At 47.3% G+C, this 27,523-nt stretch overlaps 3 protein-coding genes across 21 annotated transcripts in view; 2 read left to right on the forward strand and 1 right to left on the reverse strand.

The window, feature by feature from the left end:
* Window positions 1–25,560, forward strand: part of LOC119971980 (L-lactate dehydrogenase A chain-like) — a 42,716-nt gene extending 17,156 nt beyond the window's left edge. For 4 of the 5 annotated variants that reach the window (XM_038808397.1, XM_038808395.1, XM_038808393.1 and 1 more), the window contains 5 exons: window positions 268–441; window positions 3,422–3,595; window positions 6,068–6,173; window positions 15,720–15,843; window positions 23,302–25,560. In XM_038808397.1, the coding sequence (XP_038664325.1) occupies window positions 268–441; window positions 3,422–3,595; window positions 6,068–6,173; window positions 15,720–15,843; window positions 23,302–23,466 (743 nt within the window). In that variant the 3' untranslated portion in view covers window positions 23,467–25,560. The remainder of the gene's footprint in view (window positions 1–267; window positions 442–3,421; window positions 3,596–6,067; window positions 6,174–15,719; window positions 15,844–23,301) is intronic. The other variant, XM_038808392.1, reaches the window with a different exon arrangement.
* On the forward strand, window positions 14,587–14,904 carry LOC119971982 (40S ribosomal protein S29-like). The gene has a single exon (XM_038808398.1). It carries the CDS (start codon window positions 14,603–14,605, stop codon window positions 14,762–14,764), a length of 162 nt encoding a protein of 53 aa, XP_038664326.1. The 5' UTR covers window positions 14,587–14,602; the 3' UTR covers window positions 14,765–14,904.
* The window catches only part of LOC119971978 (zinc finger protein 665-like), a 65,118-nt gene continuing 62,733 nt past the window's right edge, over window positions 25,139–27,523 (reverse strand). For 14 of the 15 annotated variants that reach the window (XM_038808383.1, XM_038808379.1, XM_038808377.1 and 11 more), the window contains one exon: window positions 25,139–26,190. In XM_038808383.1, the coding sequence (XP_038664311.1) occupies window positions 25,859–26,190 (332 nt within the window). In that variant the 3' untranslated portion in view covers window positions 25,139–25,858. The remainder of the gene's footprint in view (window positions 26,191–27,523) is intronic. The other variant, XM_038808391.1, reaches the window with a different exon arrangement.

Raw genomic sequence — 27,523 nt, forward strand, 5'->3', positions numbered from 1 at the left:
TTCTAAAACTAATTGACTAGCAATTCTAAAGAATAGAAAACTGTGCAGTTTAAAGATTGATGTCTGGTGAGTACCATTGCGAATCACAGTGCCACACACTCACATTATTGAGAAAGGGATGTAATAATAATAATCTTTATTAGTGTCACAAGTAGGCTTATGTTACACTGCAATGAAGTTACTGTGAAAATCCCAGTACAGCCTGACTAAAATATCTCTGTCTCTTTTTTAACTGAATAATTGTCTCTTACAATGACCATCCCGCAGATTTTCTAGTTACAGAAGATTCAAAGGTGTGCATCATCTGTGCTGGTGTACGGCAGGCAGTGGGAGAAGTCAAAAGAAGACAGCTGCAAAAGAACATAGCTACCTTTAAGGAGATCATCCCTCAATTGGCTAAGCACAGCCCAAGTGCTGTTCTACTTGTTGTAACTATTCCAGGTAAAGTTTCAATTGATTAAACGTTGCTGGGTATGTCTTCATTTTGTCTTTTAGATTACTTTAGTTTAGTTTACTTTTTTTCTATTTTTGTAACAATTAGTCTTGGTTCTTTGTGCATTCTTAGGTTTTTTTTCTCTCTGTCACTTCCTGCCATTCTATGACCCTTATTTCCAAATTACCATGTTCCCCTCTTCGCTACTCTTGGATGTACCATATCTTTCCACATTTGATCCCTTATCCTCACTATTTAGTTTTAAACCCTCTCTAGTTCCCTAGTTACGCAGTTCACAAGGGCACTGTTCCCAGCAAGGTTTGGGTTCGCCCATCCCAACAGTACAGCCCCCCCGCTTTCCCCAGTACTGGTGCCAGTGCCCCACAAACTGAAATCCACTCTCCCACACCAGTCATTGAGCCACATATTCATCTCCAGAATTTTGTGTACCCTACGCCAATTTACACGGCAGAGATTACAACTTTTGAGGTTCTGCTGTACAATTTAGTGCCGAGCTCCTCACACTCTCTCTGCAGAACCTCTTTCCTTGTCCTATCTATCTTGTCGGTATCCACATGGACCGAGATTATCCCTCTCCCACTGCAAGTTCCTCTTCAGCCCTGAGCAGATGTCCCCGAACCCTGACACCGGGCAGAACACAGTCTTCGGGACTCAACAGTATCAAACAGTGCAGTAGATCAAGACGGCAACTCACAACCACCTCCCAAACGGCAATAAAGGATGAGCAACAAATGCTGGCCTTATGCTATGAACAAATAAAAAAAACATAGTGCAGTGGGTTAGCACTGCAGTCTCACGGCGCCGAGGTCCCAGGTTCGATCCCAGCCCCGGGTCACTGTCCGTATGGAGTTTGCACATTCTCCCCGTGTTTGCGTGGGTTTCGCCCCCACAACCCAAAGATGTGCAAGGTAGGTGGATTGAACACGTTAAATTGCCCCTTAATTGGAAAGAACGAATTGGGTACACTAAATTTTAAAAAAACAGGTTTGTCCACACTAGTTTATGTTTTCACCTTATCAACCCATTCCCACGATCATTGTGATTCATTTGAATTTAGTCTTTTGAATTTTGCTTTTTGTAGGTTCCTTTTTCCTTCCCCAAATCGATGTGAATGAAATCTAAATGACAAGAGATTTATTTTAATGGTGTTAAACACTTTCCACACCGCACTCATAATTTTAAAGTTATCAATACGGTAATGTGGGTACCCTCAAATTTAATCCGAACACCTCTTTAGTCTTTAATTTAGATCTTTATTCATGCAGTTCGCAATGAAAGCAAAATGTACACACTTCAAGTGATGAATTTTACATTTAAAATTGCAGGAATTTAGTGCAGCATGGTGGCACAGTGGTTAGCACAGCTGCCTCACGGCGCTGGGTCACTGTCCGTGTGGAGTTTGCACATTCTCCCCGTCTCTGCGTGGGTTTCTCCCCCACAACCCAAAAATATGCAGAGTAGGTGGATTGGCCACGGTAAATTGCCCCTTAATTGGAAAAAATAATTGGGTACTCTAAATTTATTTATTTTTTAAAAAAATTGCAAGAATTTCAGACAACACCAAATGATAGGACAATCAACCAGAAAATTAAATATTTTTCACATGTTAATTTTCCACTTTTTTTTTTGAAATAATTTTTATTGAAAAATTTTGATTTTATACAACATTGACACACCTTAGTAAAATACCGAAAATAACAATAATATTAACAATCATATACATTCGCCCCACCTCCATGAACAACACAGCATTTTAACAACAACGCAAATTAACACACTATAAAGTTACAGAATAGACACTACAATAATGCACCCCCCCTTCCCCCCCCCCCCCCCCCGCCCGGGTTGCTGCTGCTATTGACCAAGTTACCTATCTTTGAGCCAGGAAGTCCAGAAAAGGCTGCCATCGTTTATAGAACCCTTGTATTGATCCTCTCAGGGCAAATTTGACCTTTTCCAATTTTATAAATCCCGCTATGTCACTGATCCAGGTCTCCACGCTTGGGGGCCTTGCATCCTTCCACTGTAACAGAATCCTTCGACGGGCTACTAGGGACGCAAAGGCCAGGACACCGGCCTCTTTCGCCTCCTGCACTCCCGGCTCTACCACAACTCCAAAGATCGCGAGTCCCCACCCTGGTTTGACCCTGGATCCAACCACCCTCAACACCGTCTCCGCCACCCCCTTCCAGAATTCTTCCAGTACTGGGCATGTCCAGAACATATGGGCGTGGTTCGCTGGACTCCCCGAACATCTGGTGCACCTATCCTCACCCCCAAAGAACTTACTCATCCTGGTCCCGGACATGTGGGCCCGGTGCAGCACCTTAAATTGGATGAGACTAAGCCTCGCACATGAGGAGGAAGAGTTCACTCTCTCCAAGGCATCCGCCCAAGTCCCGTCCTCTATCTGTTCCCCGAGTTCCTCCTCCCATTTAGCCTTCAGCTCCTCCACTGACGACTCCTCCACCTCCTGCATTACCTTATAGATGTCAGACACCTTCCCCTCTCCGACCCACACCCCCGAAAGCACTCTGTCCATCGTCCCCTGCGAGGGCAGCAAAGGGAATCCCTCTACCTGTCGCCTAGCAAACGCCTTTACCTGCAGGTATCTGAACATGTTCCCTTGGGGACGGCCAAATTTATCTTCCAGTTCCCCCAGGCCCGCAAACCTCCCGCCAATAAACAGGTCCCTCAATTTGCTGATGCCCGCCCTTTGCCACCCCCCAAAATCCCCCATCCGTGTTCCCCGGGATGAACCGACACCCAGTGGAGCCTCCATCGAGCCCCCTGTTTCCCCCCGATGCCGTCTCCACTGTCCCCAGATTCTTAGGGTCGCCGCCACCACCGGGCTCGTGGTAAACCTCTTAGGGGAGAGCGGCAACGGTGCCGTTATTAATTTTCCACTTTTATCTAGTTTCCAATTACAGGAGAAGTTTATTTTTCGGGACTTTATTTGCTTTTCAGTGGACACAATGACCTATGTTGCCTGGAAGCTGAGTGGATTCCCAAAGCACCGTGTGATTGGCATCGGTACTGATTTGGACACTGCCAGGTTTCGTTTTTTACTCGGCGCAAAGTTGAGAATTAATCCAATCAGTGTTCACGCATATATCATCGGCGAACAAGGAGATGAAAGCGGTAGGTAGTCTGCCAATTTGATACAATATTTATCATGGTTTTGTACATATGCCTATGAAGCACACGTGCTTTATGGCTTTGTTTTAAATGATTGATAAAGATTGCACTTTTCCTCCTTTTCAATTTGGATGGCTGTTTTTCATACAAAACTTTGCTGAATGGTATTGCTCAAGCTTTTAATGATTAAACAGAAAAATGTCTCATTGTATCCCAGGGCTAACCCTTCGAAGAACTTCCCACAAATCGGTGTACTTCATCAATTTTTCAGCACTTAGGTACCCATCAGTAGCCACCAGTGATAGCCACAAGATATTTCATGCTTGGAATGGACATATTTTTCTAGATGGTATAGGGTTGATGTGGTGAGAGAAATTAAGATAGAAAAAATCCGGAGCTGGGGGTGAGGTTTGGGCTCCAACATGAGGAGTGAATAGTCAGATGCTCTTTTGGATAGTCAGATGCTCTTTCCTAGGGTAGGAGAGTCAAGTACTAGGGGATATAGGTTTAAATTGCGTGGGCAAAAGTTTAGAACTGATGTGCGAGGCAACGCCTTTTACACAGAGGGTGGTAAATATATGGGACTGGATTCTCCATTATTGAGACCATGTCCCCATGCCAGCGTCAAAACGGTGGAGTTTTACTCCTGCAATTCCTGCAAAAAAGTCCACAGCCGCCACTCCAGCATCCTGACAGACAATAGATAGTTAGTTCCACGCCGTCGGGAACTCGGCTGGTCGGCAGCAGAGGATTGTTGAGCGGGCTTCTGGCAATGGCCCCCGGCAGTGCGGTGTACTCCGCGATGACGCCAATTTTCGGTGCCCGGAGAATCGCCGAACCGGCGCCGGGCCTGATTACGGCATCAAACTGGATTCCCCGCCCCGGCGCCGGCTGTGATTTCGGCATCGGGCTGCAGAGAATCCAGCCCATGGAACGCGCTGCCTGGGAAGGTGGTGGGAGCAGGTATGATAGTAGCATTTAAGGGGCATCTTAACAAATGTATGAATAGGGTGGGAATGGAAGATATGGACTCTAAGTGTATACTGTTTTAGTTTAGGCAGATACCATGGTCGGCACAGGCCTGGAGGGCCGAAGGGCCTGTTTCTGTGCTGTATTGTTCTTTGTATATGCAGGTGCGGAATGTCCTGTGGACTTTCCTGTGGCACTGGCCTCCTCGTTGCTGGAGGAGGTTCTGCCGGGGGCGGGGGATGTTGCTTGAGGGCGGGGTCGTTTAGAGCACCCAGTTCTTTTTTTTTCCCAATTAGGGAGTAATTTAGTGTGGCCAATCCACCTGCCCTGCACATCTTTTGGTTGTAGACACGAGGAGAATGTGCAAACCTCACACGGACAGTGACCCGTGGCCGCAATCGAACCCGGATCCTCGTCGCCGTGATGCAGCAGTGCTAACCACTGTGCCACCGGTCATGAGAAAATGTCGGAAATGTTAGGACCATTCTCCTTGAAAGAGAAAGGTTAAGAGATGATCTAATGTGGCTTTTAAAGATATTGACAAGAGTTGGTGAAGAAACACCGTTTCCTGTGGTGAATGGGCAATAACCAGACTTGGATTTGAAATAATTGGCAAAAGATCTTGAGGAGTGTTGAGGAGAGTTATTTTCACTTGATGGAACCATCAATTCACTAGACACATGTTTTAAGATATGAACAGTGGTTTTGATCTACTTACAACAGAGCCAGCCTGTTCCACGTTGAACTCTCGATGAACTGAATGACTGGCTCTGAGCATTGGTATTTATACAGCAGTCCAGGAGGAGGAGTCATGGGCGGAGCCAATGGTGGAGCCCTGTACAAACTCCTAAGCATTCCCAGCGCTGCTCCCCCTAGTGGTCGGGCAACACAACTGCGCTTATCAATGCATGGTCTCATGTATATACAATACAGTGTGAATTACGGAGTTACATTCACCACATCACTCAGAGTTGTCAGGATGAAATGTTCTACCTGAAAAGTTGGAGGGAAAAGGGAGTTGAGCGTGAGGAACAGGCCTAGTTATGGAGAAAAAGCCGGGCTGCTCTTCCGAAGACCCAGCCCAGGCAAGGTGAGCTGCTTGGCCTTTTACTGTGCTGTAAGTTTCTCTCTATCATGATTCTGGTTTAAGAGTGCATTCAATACGTGACCAGGATGTAATCTGGTTTCCACACTTGCTAATGTTTCATCTTTCCCTTAACTTTGCAAGAGCAGCTTTTCGGATAGGTACTTATTATTAAAGAACACCATAGCAACAGGGTTAATTAAGATGATCAACCTGAGCATTACTCCCCAGAACTTGGTTTAAATGAAAGAAAGCCTTTCTTGAATGTGATGACCAATCTTTTTACTGATCGTCCAGGACGCCATCTGGTCCTTCGTCATTAGAAATGGCCCCGTTTCATTTAGTTTTCTGAGTTTTGTGCTTCACGAAGCATGAAACATGTTCCTGTAACTAATGCTGTGTTGTTTTCCCCTTTACTGCAGTGGCTGTTTGGAGCAGTGCAAATGTGGCTGGTGTCAACCTGGAGAAATTAGATGAAAAACTAGCAAATGAACAGGGAGAGCAAATTCATAGAAAGGTTATAGAGAGGTAAATGTTAATGACTTCTTGTAACTGGTTGCTTACAGTGGCAGATCTGTGTGCTTGTTACATTTGTGAAGATCAAAACCGATCCTTGGAGCTGGAGATAAGATGTTTAACAATCTCTTTGGTCCGCCACAGGGGAAATATTACATATTTGTTTCCTTCACAGCGATTTTCAGCTTTTAAATTTTTTTTCCCATCACAAAGCTGCTTTCGTCACCTCTCTCACAAAACCCCAATTACAACCGTGCCTTCAACCTACCTTTCTTAATCACAGTGTTTCTTCCAGATGACTGTGTGTGTGTGTATGTGTGTGTGTGCTGAAAATGCTGAAGCTTTGGTACTTTCCATGACTCCTGGCCTCCCTTTGATCTCTCAGACTCCTTTTCTGACATGGACAAGCGTCACCAATCTGCAGCTCAGCATTGGAGACACCAAAATCTGTTGTATGACTTGCCCCTCACAACCTGCCCTTTATCATCGACTCCATCCCACTCTCCACCACTCAGGTTGAACCGGACCATTCACAATCGCGATGAATTGTTTGATCCAAAGTTAATTTTTTTTTTTTTAAATAATTTTTATTGAAAGAGTTTTTCCATACAAACATTTACCCCTACTAATTTTTAAATTATTTACAACACAATCCCTCTAGGCAAATGTCCCTCCCTCGCCCGCCCTCTCGCGCGCACCAGTCCTCCCCCCCCCCCCCCCCAGGCAACCTTAACAAACAAGGCAGCCTACAGTTTCAGACATGAGCAGCGAGCAGACTTGCCCGCGTTACAGTCGTGCATGTCCCCCCACGACCCTTGCTGCCCCCCCCCCCCCGGGTTGCTGCTGCCACGGCCCCGAACGTCTATCTCTGATCTAAAAAGTCAAGGAAAGGTTGCCACCGCCTGGCGAATCCCTGTACCGACCCTCTCAGGGCAAATTTGATCCTTTCTAGCTGAATATAGCTAGCCATATCGTTAATCCAAGTTTCAACGCTTGGAGGCCTCGCGTCCTTCCATTGAATTAATATCCTTCGTCGAGCCACTAGGGACGCAAAGGCCAGTATTCCGGCCTCCCTAGCCTCCTGTACCCCCGGTTCTACCCCGACCCCAAAGATCGCAAGCCCCCATCCTGGTTTGACCCTGGACCCCACCACCTTCGACACCGTCCTTGCCACCCCCTTCCAGAACCCTTCCAGCACCGGACATGCCCAGAACATATGCACATGGTTCGCTGGGCTTCCCAGACATCTGACACACCTGTCCTCACCCCCAAAGAACCGGCTCATCCTTGTCCCCGTCATGTGAGCTCTATGCAGCACCTTAAATTGAATGAGGCTCAGTCTCGCACACGAGGAGGAAGAGTTGACCTTCTCCAGTGCATCCGCCCACGTCCCGTCTTCTATCTGCTCTCCCAGCTCCCCTTCCCACTTGGCTTTCAGCTCCTCCCCTGATGCTGCTTCCGCCTCCTGCATTATCTTGTAGATGTCTGATATCTTCCCCCCTCCGACCCAGACCCCCGAGAGCACCCTATCACTCGCCCCCTTACTGGGGAGCAGGGGGAACCCCTCCACCTGCCGCCTAGCAAATGCCTTCACTTGTAAATATCTGAACATGTTTCCCGGGGGGAGCTCAAACTTCTCCTCCAGCCCTCCCAGGCTCGCAAACCTCCCCTCTATAAACAGGTCCTTCAGCTGCCGTATGCCCACCCTGTACCAGCTCTGAAATCCCCCATCGATGTTCCCCGGGATGAATCTATGGTTCCCTCTTATTGGCGCCGCCAACAGACCTCCCATTTCCCCCCTATGTCGCCTCCACTGCCCCCATATCTTGAGGGTGGCCGCCACCACCGGGCTCGTGGTGTACCTCGTGGGGGGGAGCGGCCATGGTGCCGTTACTAGGGCCCCCAGGCTTGTGTTGCCACAGGACGCCCTCTCCATTCGTTTCCAAGCTGCCCCCTCCCCTTCCATCATCCACTTGCGCACCATTGACACATTTGCCGCCCAGTAGTACCCCGAGAGATTGGGCAGTGCCAGCCCTCCACTGTCCCTATTCCGCTCCAAAAAGACCCTCCTCACCCTTGGGGTGCCATGCGCCCACACGTAGCTCATGATGCTACTCGTCACCTTTTTGAAGAAGGCCCTAGGGAGGAAGATGGGCAAGCACTGAAATAAAAACAAGAACCTTGGGAGGACCGTCATTTTGATTGACTGCACCCTCCCCGCAAGCGACAACGGTACCATGTCCCACCTCTTAAATTCCTCCTCCATCTGTTCCACCAGCCTGGAAAAGTTCAACTTGTGGAGGGTCCCCCAGTTCCTTGCCACCTGCACCCCTAAGTACCTAAAGCTCTTTCCTGCTCGCTTGAAGGGGAGTCTCCCAATACCCTCTCCCTGGTCCCCCGGGTGTATCACAAAAACCTCGCTTTTGCCCAAATTTAGTTTGTACCCCGAAAAGTCCCCAAACTCTGCTAATAGTTCCATTATCTCCGGCATTCCCCCTTCTGGGTCTGCCACGTACAGCAGTAGATCATCCGCATACAGCGATACTCGATGTTCCTCCCCTCCCCTAGTCAGTCCTCTCCACCCCCCTGAACCCCTCAGTGCCATCGCCAACGGTTCAATCGCCAGTGCGAAAAGTAGGGGGGATAGGGGACATCCCTGCCTGGTCCCTCGGTGGAGCCCGAAATACTCCGACCTCCTCCCGTTTGTCACTACACTCGCCGTCGGGGCCGAGTAGAGCAACTTCACCCACTTAATAAACCCTTCCCCAAACCCAAACCGTTCCAACGTCTCCCACAGGTACTCCCACTCCACCCTATCGAATGCCTTCTCCGCGTCCAGCGCTACCACTATCTCAGCCTCCCCCTCCACTGCCGGCATCATAATTACATTCAGCAGTCTCCGCACGTTCGTGTTGAGCTGCCGCCCCTTCACGAACCCCGTCTGGTCCTCATGGATTACCCCTGGCACACAATCCTCTATTCTAGCTGCCAGGATCTTTGCCAGCAACTTGGCATCCACATTCAGAAGCGAGATAGGCCTGTAGGACCCGCATTGCACGGGGTCTTTATCCCGCTTCAATATCAGGGAGATCAGAGCCTGCGACATTGTCGGGGGCAGAACCCCCCCCCTCTCGCGCCTCATTAAAGGCTCGTACCAGTACCGGTCCCACCAAGTCCACATTTTTCTTATAGAATTCCACCGGGAACCCGTCTGGCCCCGGCGCCTTCCCCGCTTGCATCTGACCTATTCCCTTGACTAGCTCCTCTAGCCCTATTGGCGCCCCCAGCCCTTCTACCAGCCCCTCCTGGACCCTTGGGAACCTCAATTTGTTTAGGAAGTCCTCCATTCCCCCTCTCCTCGTCGGCGGCTCAGACCGATACAACTCCTTGTAAAAATCCCTGAAGACCCCGTTCACTTCTTGCCCCTTCTGCACTACCTTCCCGCCCCTCTCCTTCACTCCCCCAATCTCCCTAGCCGCATCTCGTTTGCGAAGCTGGTGTGCCAGCATCCTGCTCGCCTTTTCCCCATACTCATAGACCGCGCCCTGTGCCCTTCTCCACTGCGTCTCTGCCTTCCTGGTGGTCAGCAGGTCGAACTTGACCTGCAGGCTGCGCCGTTCTCCCAGCAGCCCCTCCTCTGGTGCCTCCGCATATCTCCTATCCACTTCCAATAGCTCCCCCACCAGCCTCTCCCTCTCCTGCCTCTCCTTTCTTTCTCTGTGCGCCCTTATGGAGATCAGCTCTCCCCTGATCACTGCCTTCAGGGCCTCCCAGACCATCCCCACCTGCACCTCACCCGTGTCATTCAAGTCCAGATAGCTCTCAATGCTCTTCCGGACCCTTTTACACACCTCGTCGTCCGCTAACAGCCCCACATCCAGCCGCCACAGCGGGCGCTGGTCCCGCGCCTCCCCCATTTCCACATCCACCCAATGCGGTGCATGATCAGAGATCGCAATGGCCGAGTACTCAGCTTTCCGTACCCTCGGGATCAGCCCCCTGCTCAACACGAAGAAATCGATTCTGGAGTACACTCTATGGACGTGGGAGAAAAAGGAATACTCCCTCGCCCTCGGCCTACCAAACCTCCATGGGTCTACTCCTCCCATCTGCTCCATGTACCCCCTCAGCACTTCTGCCGCTGCCGGCCTCCTATTGGTCCTTGAGCTCGATCTGTCTAGCCCGGGGTCCAGCACTGTGTTAAAGTCCCCCCCCATGATCAAGCCCCCTGCCTCCAGTCCCGGAATGAGGCCCAATAGGCGCCTCATAAAACCCGCGTCATCCCAGTTCGGGGCATATACGTTGACCATCACCACTTTCTCCCCCTGCAGCGTACCCTTCACCATCACATACCTACCCTCCTTATCCGCCACCACCTCCTCCGCCACGAACGACACCCTCTTTCCCACCAGAATCGTCACCCCCCGGTTCTTTGCGTCCAATCCAGAGTGGAACACCTGTCCCACCCACCCCCTTCTCAGGCGAACCTGGTCCACTACCTTCAAATGGGTCTCCTGTAACATTGCTACATCAGCCTTCAGTCCCTTCAGGTGTGAGAATACCCTTGATCTCTTGACCGGCCCATTCAACCCCCTCACGTTCCAAGTGATCAGCCGGGTCGCGGGATGACCCGCCCCCTTCCCCTGCCGATTAGCCATGTCCTGTTCCCTGCTCGCCCCGGGTCGACCCTCCCCTTCTGACCCGCTCCCCATGACGATGTCCCCCTCCCCCCACCTCTCCAGTCCTCCACTTCCCGTTTCTGGTCTTTTCAGCAGCAACCCGGTGTCCCTCCCTAACCCCCCTCCCCCCCCAGGCTAGGACCCCTCCTAGCCGCGATGTACCCTCCATCGTACTCCCGTAAGTCAGCTGGTTCACGCTGACCCGGCTGCTCCTGCCACACTCCGACTCCCCCCGGCTCGGGGGGGGGGCCTCCCCCCCCTTGCCACTCCTCCCTGGCCCCGCTCCAGCGCGGGAAAGGTCGCCATTGCTAGCCACGCCCCGCACTCCTCCCCTCCCCCCTCCTCTGCCCCGCGCGCGGGAAAACAGAGGAAAGCCCGCGCTTTCGCCCTGCCACACCCCACCCCACCATCTTCAGTTCCACCCCCGTCCCCGTCCATGCCTGTAAAAGAACCCCCCCTAGGAGCCCATATCCCCGATCTGCTCTCCCCCCCGTCCCACCTCCCCAATTTAACATTATAAATAACAGATAAATAACAAATAACAATGTACTTAACAGTCGCCCTCTACCAAACAGCATAAATAACCATAAATAACCATGAATAACCACAATAACAATAACTAAGGGAAGTTGGCAAAGGGGGAAAAAACATCAGAAGAAAAACCACAGCAAGAGTTCAAAATCCAAACAAAGAATTCAGCTGAAAGTACCCGAGCGGCTACGGCCGCCAAGTATCCCCTGGGTCTAATTCGAGTCCAGTTTCTCTTCCTGTACAAAGGCCCACGCCTCCTCTGGGGACTCAAAATAGTGGTGTTGGTTCCTGTAGGTGACCCACAAGCGCGCTGGCTGCAGCATTCCGAACCTGATCCGTTTTGCATGTAGCACCGCCTTCGTCCGGTTGTACCGGGCCCGCCGCTTTGCCACCTCCGCACTCCAGTCCTGGTAGACCCTCACCGTCGAATTCTCCCACTTGCTGCTCCTTTCCCTCTTGGCCCACTCCAGCACTCTCTCACGATCGCTGAGTCGCTGGAACCGCACCAGCACCGCCCTCGGGGGCTCATTTGCTCTTGGCCTCCTAGCCATGACCCTGTAGGCCTCTTCCAGCTCCAGGGGCGAAGGGACGGCCCCTGCCCCCATCAGGGAGCTCAGCATTTCTGCTACATATCCCGGGAGGTCTGACCCCTCCAGGCCTTCTGCCAGGCCCAAGATCCTCAGGTTCTTCCGCCTCATTCGGGTATCCAGCTCCTCAAAACGGCTCTGCCATTTCAGGTGGAGTGCCTCGTGCACCTCTACCTTTCCCACGAGGACCGTGGCCTCCTCCTCCCTCACAGTCATCTCCTGTTGCAGCTCCCGAATCGACGCCTCTTGGGTCGCCTGGGCTCCCATCAGCCTGGTGGTCGTCGCATTCATTGACTCAAAGAGCTCCATTTTCAGCTCCGTAAAGAAGCGCAGGAGAGCGGCCTGCTGCTCCTCCGCCCATTTCCTCCATTCCTCGGGTGCGCCACCGGCCGCCATTTTGGTCTTCTTCCCCCGCTTTTTTTTGGGAGCTGCTGTTGCTTTCTTTACCACCCCACTCCGGGTACCGACCATAAAGTTGGTCTGGTTCTCTTCAGGGAGCCTTCCCCCACCGGGATTTGTCCTTACAGCGCCGTTGGGGCCCTCCAATCGGCCCGAAAACACCTTTGTAGCAGGAGCAGCCAAACGTGCGACTTAGCTGGTCATACCCGCAACCGGAAGTCCAAAGTTAATTTTTAAACCTGAAACAAGTGTTTCTTTCCATGGCCGAAACAATGGGCGCAACCTAACGGCTGCACCACGGCACAACCCCACCGGGTGAGACGTAGCCGGAATGGTTTAGCACAGTGGGCTAAACAGCTGACTTGTAATGCAGAACAATGCCAGCTGCACGGGTTTAATTCACGTACCAGCCTCCCCAAACAGGTGCCGGAATGTGGCGACTAGGGGATTTTCACAGTAACTTCATTGAAGCCTACTCGTGACAATAAGCGATTATTATTATTATAGATCCCAGGAGAGGCCTCTCACGGGAATCCCGATGGCCGTTACGCCTCGTGAGATTAACCAGATTTCATGAGATGTTGGGATCTGGATCGGGACAATAGACGGGACCTAGTTGCGCATGACCAAGTGAGTTTAAAATTAGCCACTCAGCTGTGCTCACGTTGAATCTAAAGGCCGCCCGCCATCTCTGGGGCTGGTTTAGCACAGGGCTAAATCGCTGGCTTTTAAAGCAGACCAAGGCAGGCCAGCAGCACGGTTCAATTCCTGAACCAGCCTCACCGAACAGGCGCCGGAGTGTGGCGACTAGGGGCTTTTCACAGTAACTTCAATGAAGCCTACTTGTGACAATAAGCAATTTTCACTTTCAGCAGCTCGGTTCAATTCCCGTACCAGCCTCCCCGAACAGGTGCTGGAATGTGGCGACTAGGGGCTTTTCACAGTAACATCATTTGAAGTCTACTTGTGACAATAAGCGATTTTCATTTCATTTTTCATTACTGGCCTCGCTGATGAGTCACCAGTCGGGCGCCGTTCAGTACTTGTCCCAACAAACTTGGAACAGGCAGAACAATACCTATGGGGGGGGGGGGGGAGGAGGTCTCCCAGGCGATCGGAGGCCGGGCATGGTGGCACCGGTGTCAACCTGGCAGCTTGGCATTGCCAGGGTGCCCAGGTAACACCAAGTTGGCAACACCAAGATGCCAGGATGGTATTTTGGCCGCATCATGGAACAGGCCCAGAAGTGCCATGCCTGTGTGTGATGGGGTGTGTGGGGACCCGAGGACCCCCCCCCCCCCCCCCCCCCCCCCCAACAGGAGAGTTGGGGCATTGGGGGTTGGTCCGGTGTTGTGTCGGGGTGGGGGTCAAGAGATCGGGGCGCCACAATCTCTGCCGGGAATGATCCCACTAATCCTGCCCTGAACTGACACTTTTTGGTTAGAACGTGCCCAATACCTGCCTCCCCTTCTCCATCAGCCTCTTGACTGCTGAAACTCTTGTACATGCCTTTGTGATTACATACTTGACTCACCTAAATATCTCCATATTTTGTTTTCTTTTCTTTCAAATCCTCATCATTGGCCTTCATTGGATTCTCATTTCCAAATTTATTACGGTTAAAGTCCACTTTTCAGTCTTTCAATCCCTTCATGGCCTCACCTACCTTGGTAAGTTTCTTCAATGCAATCAACTCTCAAACATTCTGTTATTCAGAATCCGGCTTTCAATTCATCCATCATAAATAACCAGCTCCCCTCCCCACCCTTCCCCACAGTTTTAGCTGCACTGGCCCCTCTTTCTATTTATTTCTCTACCTCTCTCCATCTTTGGAAATCCATGAATCCATCTTTGTGGGCCAATATTTCCTAATGTATGCTTTCCTGCCTTGATTTCCATTCCAATGCAATTTTTTGTCTCCTTCCTCATTCGCCACCGAAGCCAAAACTCAAGAATTTGAAAGGAACCCAATAAATATTCTTGCTAATTGAGCTTCCACATTATCATCTATATTCTAAGTTACTCCAATGTTCAGATATGAATGAACACATCATTTTCTCAATGATTGTACTTGGATGGAGTTTTAGTATTGACAAAGTATATGAACTTTTATTTGATTAACTTGCTTTCATTCAGCTTGACTTCAAACAGAGTGGTGCTGTTGTCATTACAAATGCATAAATAAGACTGTAAAGTGAGCAGAGGACACAAATGCCATATTAGGCTCTTTCTGTATCTGGCCGCCATGGGTCATCAGCAGCTTTACTGGTCTCACCCCAGGAAATTCGGTCAGGGCTCCCGCTCATGTGTGAACCGACACGGCCTGATCCAGAAATACGGCCTCAACATGTGCCGCCCATGCTTCAGACAATACGCTAAAGACATCGGCTTCGTCAAGCTGGACTAAATTACAAAAGGAGCAAAAGTGCATTCTAATGCAGTACGAAATGGAAATTTAGCATTTGTCAAAGAATTCTAACCTCCACCTGGAAGAAGCAAACTTTTGTGATGCTCCATTTTTGTAAATAAAATTCAATTGTCAAAAAACCCCCAAATTCCATATTAGTTTCCAAGATGGCCACAAACTGCTTCTGTTTTCCATGTATGTTTCTACGTACCTTACAATTTCTTGTCAGTTGTATATTTGGCTTGCGGTTGACGGAGTAAAAGCGATGCTCTGGGAACCAAGCGACACCAACACCGGAGGGCGGAAGTTCACAGAGAGTAAATCAATATAAATGGGGGAGCAGTGCTTCAAAGGATTCACATGAACCAGAAAACAAAATCTAATTTGGGCACTAAGGTATATTATGGGGATAGTAGTGCGTGAAGGTGAAGTTGAGGTCACAGGTCAGCCAAGATCTTATTGAATAGCAGAGCAGGCTAGAAGGGCCACATAGAATTTACAGTTCAGAAGGAGGCCATTCGGCCCATCGAGTCTGCACCGGCTCTTGGAAAGAGCACCCTACTTCAGCCCACGCCTACCACCCTATCCCGGTAACCTCAGCAAACCTTTTTGGACACTAAGGGCAATTTATCATAGCCAATCCACCTAACCTGCACATGGCACACTCCTGTTCCCAGTTCCTATGTTAAAATGTTTTTATGCTGAAAGTGGTTTGTCCGTGAACTGAACCTACCGATTCTACCTATAAAATCATTCAGCTTGACTTCAATCACCAATATACCTATAAAATCACCAAACTCTTTAATATTCATATTGCTGTTTGTAAATGTTCCCCTTTTATGTAAAACACAGGTGTCTGTTAGCATGTGACTCATTAACTAACAGTAGTGTGATGTGGAATTACATTTTACAGTAAAACTTTGGTTTTAATGACTGTTATTTTTTTAAACTATAGCACCCATGATGTTATAAAGCTGAAAGGATACACTTCTTGGGCCATTGGTTTAAGCGTGGCCAATATTGTCAACGCAATTTTGAAAAATATCAGATCCATCCACCTGGTGTCGGTCAATGCAAAAGTAGGTTTTAAACAGCTGTCTTTCGATATTGCTTAAATATTGCTGCAAATTTCATACCACAGGTGGTAACTGGGACTGCAGTTCTCACAAGTACCATTTTCTCCATATATGATAGATAATAATAATAATAATAATAATCTTTATTGTCACAAGTAGGCTTACATTAACACTGCAATGAAGTTACTGTGAAAATCCCCTAGTCGCCACATTGCGCCACCTGTTCGGGTACACAGAGGGAGAATTCAGAATGTCCAATTCACCTAACAGCACGTCTTTCGAGACTTGTGGGAGGAAACCGGAGCACCCGGAGGAAACCCACGCAGACACGGGGAGAACGTGCAGACTCTACACAGTCAGTGACCCAGCGGGGAATCGTACCTGGTGCTCTGGAGCTGTGAAGCAACTGTGCTAACCACAGTACTACTGTGCCGCCCTAAGATTTGCAAGTCCTGTTGTTAGATGTATTGATTGTTTAATGAACAATAATGAGGAAAGTACATTAGCTTTCCTCCAGTCAAAAATTGAATATACTCACAAGCAACATCGTCACAAATTTGCAATTTGGCATTGATGTGATAAATGCAATGACCATGGGACTGGTCCAGTTTCTACCTCTTGCTGGCTGGTCCCACAGGACATTGTATGCAGTGCATTGTGTATTGTAGTGATAGGAAAACAGTTTCCAGAATTCAAAGAACAAGACCATCAAGCATATCTTTTTTTTTTTTACAGACGTTTGGGCTGAATTTTAATTTTTATAAAATGTAACCAAAATAAAAGGCAGGTTTTGGGACGTAGCAAACCAAACCCCCTCCAACACCCGTTCCCAACTTCACCAGGTGCTGCAAATAGCTCAGGTAACCAATTGATTCAAGGAGGCAGTTGGATCTTCAGAAATGATAGTGAAGACGTGAGTCTCAACGTCCTGCAGGTTTTCAGTTTTCACCTCTGGTGGCTGGTTTCCCCGGGCTTTCGGGAACCCGACAGCTTCCTCAAGGCAAAGGCATGGTGGATTCAGAAAGCAAGCTGGATTCAGGGGAGTGCCTTCACATTTACCCCCTGGATCTAGGTGCTTGGCTGAAGAACCTTCACATTGGGTAGCCCTCCATTTGGCCTTCCCCCAGAGGACCTTGACTTCCCCACCCCAAGGATGACACAACATAAACAGCTCAGAAACAGGCCAACCAGCCTATGCTGATGTTTATGTTCCACTCAAGCCTCCTCACATCTTTCCTAGTTAAATCATAACCTACTGTTCCCGTCTCCGCTTGTTTATCATCCCCTTAAATGCATTTGTACTATTTGCTTCAAACACTCCATGTGGTAGCAAGCTCCGCATTCTCACCACTCGTAAGAACACCCTCTCCCAGTCGCACCACCAACCATGAGGCCTGTGGCCTCGCCTAACCCCACCTTCAGACCCCAATCTTCCCAATTCCCTACATTTGTCTCCCAATTTCCAGGCTTTAAAACAAAACATTTATAATCACCGCATCATTATTTCCTGAATCCTCTTGTTTTCTCCAACTCTTGGCCCTAGTGGCAACTCCCTTTGATACCTTAACCATTTAATACGTTTGGGTCAGTTATTGGATGCTGAAAGACATTGACCATGGTCATTTCTACCCTCATCTGATCACAGACTTGCTGGCTGGCAGCTGGATCCAGATCACAGTATGAACCTGATGCCTTCTGTTCAGAGTGTTAGCTGCAGCTCTTGCTTCTTGAGTCAGAAAGTTGTGTGTTCCAGGCCCACTCTAGCACCGAAACCAGGTCTAACACTGCAATACTGAGAGAGTGCAGCAGTGTTGAAGATGTGACTTTAAAATCAAAGTCCCAGCTGCATGCTGAAGGGGATGTAAAAGATCCCATGGCACTATTTTGAAAAAGAGTAGTGGAGTTATTCCTGGTTTCCTCGTCAGTATTTCTTTCTCAAATCAAGAGCAGTAAAGCAGATTGAGTAGTTATTAGCACATGGTTCTTTGTGGAAGCTTGCTCTGTGCATATAGCTGCATTTTCTATTTTATAACAGGGACTTCAGAAATTGGCTTCAAAACATTTTGGGGCTTCCTGTGATCTTAAAAAGTGTGATATAAATGCAAGTCTTTTTTGTTTTGTTGCTTAGAAATGAATAGTGCAATACATTCACCTATTGATTTGTAGTGGTGCTCACTCACTCAGTCTTCTCTCAGTCTTGGTGGTCTCCTGCATGTACAGGCTAGGTCCTTTACCCTAGCTTGTCAACTTGGAAAGCTTATAGCATGTTTGAGGGAGGTTTTGTGCAGTGGTACCATCACTATCTTTGGGCCAGTAGCTCTGGGTTCAAGTCCCACTTCAGGACATGGAAGGTGGCCAAACAGGTCAATTATCAGCTTGTAAATCCTTCCCATATGCCTACAGGCGGGACGTAAAGAGTGGGAGTTTCCTGGTCAACCATACTGCAGAAGGCAACAGCAAACCACTGCAGTGCATTGCCGAGTGCAATTCGGTACCAATCTAATGGAAGCCCATGCTCAGCATTGGGGTAGCTGAAGAAAGAGGAGAATAGAAAGATTGAGAAGAATGAGCACATTCCCTCTTGTGGCCATGATGCACAGAGTGATTGAGTTTATTGTCTGCATCAGTTTGAAATGATGCATCAGCACAGCTGAAAGTTACACAGGGGCGGTATATTCAATTACTAACACAATTCAGGTCAACAAAATATCAAATAGATTAGTATTCTATGGAAGTTTAGCAGTTGAGTTTGTCACCGTTTTTCAGATATTAAGGTGAACACACAAGCTCAGATTCTCGAGCCTAGGTTGGGAGATTTCCTGGTTCCACGAACCTGACCTTCAAAAGTGTCTGTCTGTCGGTGCAGGCTGAAATAGGAATCGGGCGAGTGATCCCAGAACGAGTAGAAAGGCTGCCGGGTGATGAGGCAGGTTGGGTGGATGGCCCACCTTTGTGAACCAGCATGCTGTTTAAATAAATAATAGATCCAAAAAATAGCCCTTAGGCCTCACCCCACCCCATGCTCCCTGTGCCCCATGTCCTTACATCCATTTTTAAAAATTAATTATTTTAAAAAATAAATTCAGAGTACCCAATTATTTTTTTCCAATTAAGGGGCAATTTAGAGTGGCCAATCTACCTATCCTGCACATCTTCGGGTTGTGGGGGTGAAACCCACGCAGACACGGGGAGAATGTGCAAACTCCACACGGACAGTGACCCAGGGCCGGGATTCGAACCCTGGTCCTCAGCGCCATAGGCAGCAATGCTAACCACTGTGCCATCGTGCTGCCCATGTGCTTACATCCATGCCAACTCACCAAGTATCATTGGACATTTCCTTCACAGCTTTGACACTTCCTTGACAGCGGGACAGTTCCAATGAGTTTGTGCATAGCAAGTGCATAATCATGTTTAATTTTAACAAAACTAAAGTGCGCCCTATTTCTTTCCCAAAGAGCGCCTTACCTCTCCCGGAGGTATCCCGGGACCCTATCCAAAGAGATACCGTACCTTTCTGAAGGGGTACCCTCGCTATCAAATGAATTTGCCGAGTTCAGACTCCTGTTACATGTTCTAATCAGCACACTGGGTTTCACACTCCTGTGGATACCAAGAGCAAATGTAATCATTTTGATAGCATTTAAAGCAATTTTTAAAACATCTTTTTCTTTAAAATTCTATTTTTTATTTGAAGGAACGAGTGGTGGGCTATTGTAATGTTAGCAGTTGTTAATGAGACAGTCATCTAGGACAGTCAGTGGTGGTGAATCTCCCGCACTTTCTGTATTTGCCATCAATATAAAACCCTGCAGCATGAATCAGAGTCTAAATCTATCACCATCAAATCCCATCTCCCTCTAACCCGACGATCCCATAACTGAAAATCAGTTAGTGCAGGAGAGTCGTTCAATACCAATCATAATTGTAAAACATTCAACAATTACCACTTTTGTTTTGTTAGTTATAAATCCCCGAAGGTACAGTACGACCCCTCTGAACAAAGTTCTGTATTGCCCGATTTCATCCATCCCTCTGTTACTTCAGGATCACCTCCTGCCTGGAGGACTTCATCTTTACCAACACGCAAGATTCCAAATTTGTCTAGGTGCTTTAGCAACACCTCTTCTGCTATCTAGCACGTTTCTAAGTGACGCTTTATGGGTGTAGGGTGTTGTTTACAGACACCGGTGTCCAAGGTAACTGTTCTGGATAAATGATATCTGTCTCAGATTCTTTCTTGGCACCAGCTTCAGAGATCCAGTGAATCATTCAAGGCGGGAGAAACAGGAAAATAAAAGCTAGAGAGGTCACAATTGAGGCATGTACCATTGGCCTTGCTGCTGACCAACACTGCATGCCCGGTGATGCATGTTGAACCAAATTGGTCAAAGCGATTCACCATGACACCGTACAGAATAATTGGGACTCATGGAGCAAGTCAGTCTTCCAGCTCCGTGCATCTGAACTGCTTGTTTTCAGGTCCACTTTCTCTACTTACACAGCACAAAAGGAGGCCATTTGGCCTTTCTTGCTTGTGCCAGCTCTCTGCAAGAGCAATTTACCGAGTGCCACCCTCCAGCCTTTTTCCCATAGCCCTGCAGAATTTCCTCTTCAGATAATAATCCAATTCTCTTTTGAAAGTCATGAGTGACCTTGCCTCAGCACACTCTTGGCCAGTGCATTCCAGATCCTAACCAATGTGCAAAAAAAGGTTTTTACTCATGTCACTATTGTTCACCAATTTTTATTTATAAAGGCTCACTGGAAATTGAAATTCTATTGTACAGCAAGAGCTTTGTATCCAAGTTTTTGTACTTTTCTTTCAAATCACTTAGCATGGGTAATCTATAGGCTCCGTCACACTTCAAGAGACTCTCGCTCCTGCTGATCTGTTTATTGAACCACAGGAACAGGATGTCAATCAATTTATTTGCTTCGGCATAATGAATGTGATTTTTGGAATGCATGTGGGTGGCCTGCCGAAAGTGCATTTTTTTAAGATTCTAGTTTAGGGACCTCAGTCTTGTGAATCAGAATTGGACATTGCTTTTACCTTTTAGAATGATTGTCACAAAGCGGGCACCAAAAACAGCAAGTGTCCTGTGTGGGACCAAGGGCAACAATTTTCTTTCTTTTAATAAACATTTTATTGAGGTATTTTTGGTATTGTAACTACAACAAAATAAACAATGTACAGGAAACTATAAACATAGTGCAAAACCCGTCTCCCTTTCTTCCAGGTCCCACCTTTATTAGCCCCCTACTCTAAGCTAAACTAAACCCCCCCCACCCCTTTCTGCTGATGATTAATTTTCCGCGAAGAAGTCGATGAACGGCTGCCCCCTCCGGGCGAACCCTAACACTGACCCTCTCAAGGCGAACTTGATTTTCTCCAAACACAGAAAGCTAGCCATGTCTGATAGCCAGGGCTCCGACTTTGGGACCTTTGAGTCCCTCCAAGCTAATAGCATCTGTCTCCGGGCTACCAGGGAAGCAAAGGCCAGAACGGCTGCCTCTTTCTCCTCCTGGATTCCCGGGTCTTCCGACACCCCGAAAATCGCCACCCCTGGACTCCGCGCCACCCTTGTTTTTAACACCGTGGACATGACATCTGCAAACCCCTGCCAAAATCCCCTGAGCTTCGGACATGGTTTGCTGGTCCTCCCACACATTTTACACACCTGTCATCCACCCCAGAGAATCTGCTCATCCGGGCCAGTGTCATGTGAGCCCGGTGAACGGCCTTGAATTGTATCAGGCTGAGCCTGGCACATGTTACGGACGCATTTACTCTACTCAACGCGTCCGCCCATAGACCATCCTCTATCTCTCCTCCCAGCTCCTCCTCCCACTTGCGCTTCAGCTCCTCGGTCTGCGTCTCCTCTGACCCCATAAGTTCCTTGTAAATGTTAGAGACGCTCCCTTCTCCTACCCACCCTCTGGAAACTACCCTGTCCTGAATCCCCCTTAGCGGTAGGAGCGGGAAGGTTGACACCTGTTTACGTAGGAAGTCCCACACCTGCAGATCCCTGAATTTGTTTCCCCTCGCCAACCCAAACTTCTCCTCCAGCGCCCTCATACTCGGAAAGCTCCCCTCTATAAACATGTCCCCCATCCTCTCAATCCCTGCTCTCCGCCATATCCAGAACCCCCCATCCATACTTCCCGGGGCAAACCGGTGATTATTACAGATTGGGGACCAGACCGATGCTCCCTCTGCTCCCACATGTCTCCTCCATTGCCCCCAGACTCTCAGGGCCGCCACCACCACGGGGCTGGTGAAGTACCGTTCCGGCGGGAACGGCAGAGGCGCAGCTGCCAACGCCCCCAGACTGGTGCCCTAGCATGAAGCTGCCTCCATAGGGAAACAATTTTCTGAGCAAAGACCTGCGTCGAGTACATTATTTACTGATAGTTCCAATACAACAGGAAAGCCAATGGTTCAGTGCCGATTTAAACTATGCAAAATCCACCTTTGAGGCACTGTTGAAACGTGCAACAGTACAGCTGCCTTAAGAAGTAATGACATAAATTTGTCAAACATGGGACATCCATTGCCAGCCACAATGATCGTCGTTCTCTTAATGCTATACAGGGAATGCTGAAAAAATATGTTCCTCTTGTGGCATTCCAGCAATGAGTATCATCTATTTGTACCAGCTGCAGCTCAGTGGATCGCACATTTGCCGCTGCATCATAAGGTTCTGAATTCAAGTCCCATTCCAGGACTTGAGTATAAAAATCAAGGCTGACGCTCAGTGCAATACTGAGGGAGCACGGCACTGCTTGAAGTGCAGATTTCAGATGAGATATTAAAATCCAGCCCCCTCCCCCTGGGATTTGCCTGTACAGTGGAAGCAAAATAACACCATTGTACTATCTTGAATAAGAGTAGGAGTCACCCTATTGTGCATGATCAACGTTGCATTAAAAAGATTATCTAGTCACTGTCACTGGAAGTTTGTTGTGTGCATCTTATGGTTGCATTTCCTCCATTGCAACAATGACTGTACTTCAAGTACCCCACTGGCTATTCGTCACTTTAAGGTGTACGTTGGTTGTGAGAAGCTAGTCTCTCCCCACCACCACTCCCTATCCATGGTGCTCCCAGCATGCCCAATCATCAGGCTTTGTCGGAGGGCACATATTCAGTGTTCCTCCAATGGTAAGTATTGCAATGGTTGCAGAGATCAGTGCGGCCCAATGTTAACATCAGCTGACATTGAAATCATCAGTTTGTCCAAAGATGTGTTTCCTTTATCAGCCAATGAACTCGCTCAACCCTCTAGCGTGTAAAAGCAATATTTCTTGTTGGAATGATGACGTGTTTGAAAGTTGCGTTTCTTTTCCTCATTTGCATATTTAATAACCTGCTGCATTTGTTTATTGTGTGAGTGTAAAATTTGCATTTAAAGATACCTCAAAGTAACATACGTGATATTTGTTCTGATACACTAGGATGAGCACAATATCACAAGTGATGTGTTCCTAAGTCTCCCCTGTGTCCTGGGAATAACAGGAGTATGTGGAATCTTAAAGCAGCCACTCAAGGAGAAAGAGGAAACTAAACTGAAAAGCAGTGTGGAAAACCTTCTGAGAATCCAGCGAGAAATTTCACTCTGAACAAAATGCTAAGCGCCGGCCTCTTTATATAACTGGTTGTCAGAGCACCATTGTTATATCACTTATGGGTGCATCATTATATAATAGTGTATAATCATTGTGAATATTAGTTAAGTTGTTTGCAGTGTGAAAGTTGCACAGAAATTAGATGCAAATGTATTTTAAATATTGCCTATTAGATTTATATTAAAACCAATAACCAATATGCAATAAAACGGAAACCAAATCACAAGCATGCCAACTTAATGTGGCATTTACTATCCACTTCAAAGCAGAGAATACATTAGCCTTGAAGGTTAATAATCAAGAACTGACAAGGGTATAACGAGATGTAGTAACCCTCAAGGTCTTTGCCTTTACTTTCAAATTGAAGTCCAGCTGCATGAACATGGAGTTAATTGGAAAAGAGCCAGGTTCTTCCATAATAAAATTGAATAACTCCTTATAATATAGATGTGTACCACATATCAATAGACATAACCATTGATATCAACCCATTAAATGCAGAGGAATTGGATTACCTCCACTTTAAGTACTCAACATCTAGTCTACACACTGCCAAATCTACAAATTAAAGGATACTTAATAATAAAGATCTGTGCACTGGAATGTTAACTTCCCCAATTCTCTAAATGCCTGAAGGATTTCAACCTTGTTGGTGAAAATCAATGTGCAGCACACAGAGAAACCTCCATCAATTTATTATGGATGGGTTGTATTATTTTTGTTTGTAAAGTAACTACAATGATTTTATTCATTTTGGAAAACAGCTGATAGTGTGATGCAGTTCTGCCACCCTTGCACTGAAGTGTAAGTGATGAAAAGATCCTTTCCTCACAGTAACTGTGGGGAACTCTGCAAGTCATACTTCATCAGCTCCAACTATAATTGCTGAATGTTACGTCAGGAATTCAGCAAACTCTTTCCAAATGTCATACTTTCAGGCAGTAACTAAACCAGCTGGTTTCAGATACAGCAATGAAGTTGCCCTGTCGGTTAGCAAGCTATTTCCACTGGATAGCCAAATTGCTGTCAATTGTAGGAATTTTACAACAAAATAGATAAGGGTGGAAATGCAGTGCTGGCCCATCACCATCTGCAATAAGGCGACTGGTTAATATTTTGGGCGTTAATCCTTGCAGCATTTTCTGTTTTTATTTGGAAATTCCAGACTTGATACCCCTCCCCCGCCCCAATGTGCTTCTCTTCACCCGATGTTTCTGTATCGCTGCTGTAAGTTTGTACGTTAATTCCAGGTAGAGGAAAATCTTCTCCGTTGTTTTAAATGTTTTATTGCAAATTGCTCTACAGTTAAACATTACTTCCTACTTTACAAATTACAAGTATAGACAACATTGTTCAAGGGGTGAAGTTGTCCTCCCCCTCTGTGGCGTGTTCTGCAGAGGCGGAGGGCACCCTGCCAGTGGCCAGCAGAGGGATCGTCTGGTCCCCCCATTGCCAATGGGGTTTCCCGTTCCTGTTGAACGCACCCCTTACTGCCGCAAAACCCACGGTGGGAATGCGTCACCAGCTTGGTCAACCAGAAAATCCCAGCCAGTTTCTATTTTGATTGGATTTTGTTCATTTTACTCCCACCATCGACTTCTATTTATATTTCCAGCATTTAAAGCAGACCAAAACATTGCATAGAAGTGAAACAAACTGAAGGAACTTTAAGTAAAACTCTTCTTTTATTCTGAAGTTGTGAAAGCAGGACCTTAATAAAAAAAAACACAACCTGTGTAAATAAAAGGAGTACATCTGGAATATGGTTATTACTAAATAACACTGACATAGGGGGCCCAATTTTAACTCTTTGCCAGTGAATGGGTTTTGAGCGAGTTAAAAATTAATTCACCCATTAATTCAGTCTCTGGGTTTAGCGCAGTATATTTTCTGTAGCACTTTCATTCAGTTACAGGATAAACTACATGCCAAGATTTTTCTTTTGTTGCCACATGTGAAAGGTTGTGGTTTGGAAGTGTGCATCTTTCTTTGGCTAATCTTCATCTATTATTTGTAATACATAAAAGACTATTCTACAATGTTTAAGAAGTTTCAATAAATTAAATGGAACATATCACATAATTAGAAGTAACGGCTTCTGAATTATTGCTGGTCATGTACTGAAAGGGCTGCTGAATGATTTGTGCGATGCTTGTTCTGCTTCTGCCACATTGAAGATACACTTTCTGGCCAAAATGTCCATTGTCAAAGGGCAACACTTCATCATCTAGTATCTTGCTCTTGGGAGGATTTTCTCAGCTGGGATTCTGTTGGTTGAACTGTCTGGAAATGCAGATGTAAGGTCACTTTTTGTGTGTGTGAAGAACAATGTTCATTACAGCTACATTCTGTTGCGTGTGACTGCAGAGTCTTTGGAGATGTCTATCTACAAATGGTGAGCTGTCTGCTGAGCGGAAATAGTTACTGGATAGTTGGTACCTGGAGCTGGTTCCTCCTCCACTTTGATTTTAGGAGTCAGTAACCACTCATTAAATAGCGTATTAGGACTGTTCTTTACATACCTCCCACTCTCTGATATCAACGTGTAATCAAAAGGTTCGGATTTTACTCCATTACTATTGCCAACGTGAATATTGGCAATTGGCTTTCTTTCAGACCTACTGCAGTCTGTAGCACGGGTGGGGTTACAATGCACGGAAACTTCTGGGTCACACAAATTCTTTTCAGGGTTTTGTTTGCTCAGCGAACTGCATAAGTCTAGAAAAAAGATAAGACAATGAATAAAACATTGCGTTCATTTCCATTTTAGAAATGAGTTGATGCCCATAAATAGTCATGCTTTTGATAATTTATCGTTAGTTTATCTGACATGTTAGTGCCCAAGAATATATTTTAGGGAATGAACAGCTATTTACATGAGAAACATTTTTTTTGGCATTTAATTTTTTAGTCATTCCCCGACTGCATACAATGCAGGAGTGTTGTATCTCAATTTTCTGACAGGACAAAGAATCCATCTATTTCACACTCGGGTATAAGTAGGTGCCGAAATGTAGCTCTTCCCTCCAGGTAGGCACAGCTGAGATCAGGGATTCCACCAAGGGACACATATCATGGGGGCAGGGGAAGGAAGAGTTTATAGAAACAAGAACTGGTGCATTTCACAAGGCATTTACCTGCACCCTCCACCTTTACACAATTTTCCTTCCACTTCAATTAGACATTAGCACTGCTGTTTGCCTCAAATAAGTTTCCCGATCTCGCACGGACACTTTTTGCAAAGATTTTAACTATTTGGCTCTCGCGAGCCCAAGGGAAATAAAAACCAACCGTTTATGCTTGTAAAAGTATACATCTTTCAGCTGACTCTTGGAAGCGCAGTGGGGCGTGAGCAGGTGTTAAGCTGGAACTTGACTTGGGGGATTGGGTTTCTAGTGCTGTTGCTGGCAGGGGGGGAGGAGACTGTTTTGCTGACGGGAGAAACTGTTACTAGGGGACAAATGGGAGGTCGGAAACGGCGACAGCCCGAGTGGGGACTCGATGAAGCGGAGGGCACGAGCTCGAGGCTGGCCTAAAAAGGGTGATGGCTAGTCGGCCGGGGGGGGGGTTTGGAAGCCCCCCGTCCACACTGATCACATGGAACATGAGAGGACTGAATGGGCCGGTCAAGAGGGCTCGCATGTTTGCGCATTTGAGGGCACTGAAGGTGGACGTGGCAATGTTACAAGAGACACACCTAAAGGTTACAGACCAGACGAGACTGAGGAAGGGGTGGGTTAGCCAAGTGTTCCACTCAGGATTGGACTCAAAGACCAGGGGGGGTAGCGATCTTCATCAGCAAACGAGTGGCATTCGAGACAGGGAGAATTGTGTCAGAAAAGGGGGGTAGGTACATAATGATGAGTGGGAAGCTGGAGGGGGTGCGAGTGGTATTTGTGAACATATATGCTCCGAATTGGGACGACGTGGAATTTATGAGGCGGGTGGAGGGGAAGGGAGTGGCACAAAGCAGGTCATATCGGATTGCTTGCTTGTTATAAGCAGAACCTGATATTCAGTTCTATTGCAGTCGATGGAACTAAATACTGTT

Source organism: Scyliorhinus canicula, chromosome 9, assembly GCF_902713615.1.
Source record: "Scyliorhinus canicula chromosome 9, sScyCan1.1, whole genome shotgun sequence".
Taxonomy (NCBI): Eukaryota; Metazoa; Chordata; class Chondrichthyes; order Carcharhiniformes; family Scyliorhinidae; genus Scyliorhinus; species Scyliorhinus canicula.

Coding starts and splice junctions, on each gene's coding strand:
- LOC119971982 (XM_038808398.1), top strand. CDS start 14,603: ATGGGTCATCAGCAGCTTTACTGGTCTCACCCCAGGAAATTCGGTCAG.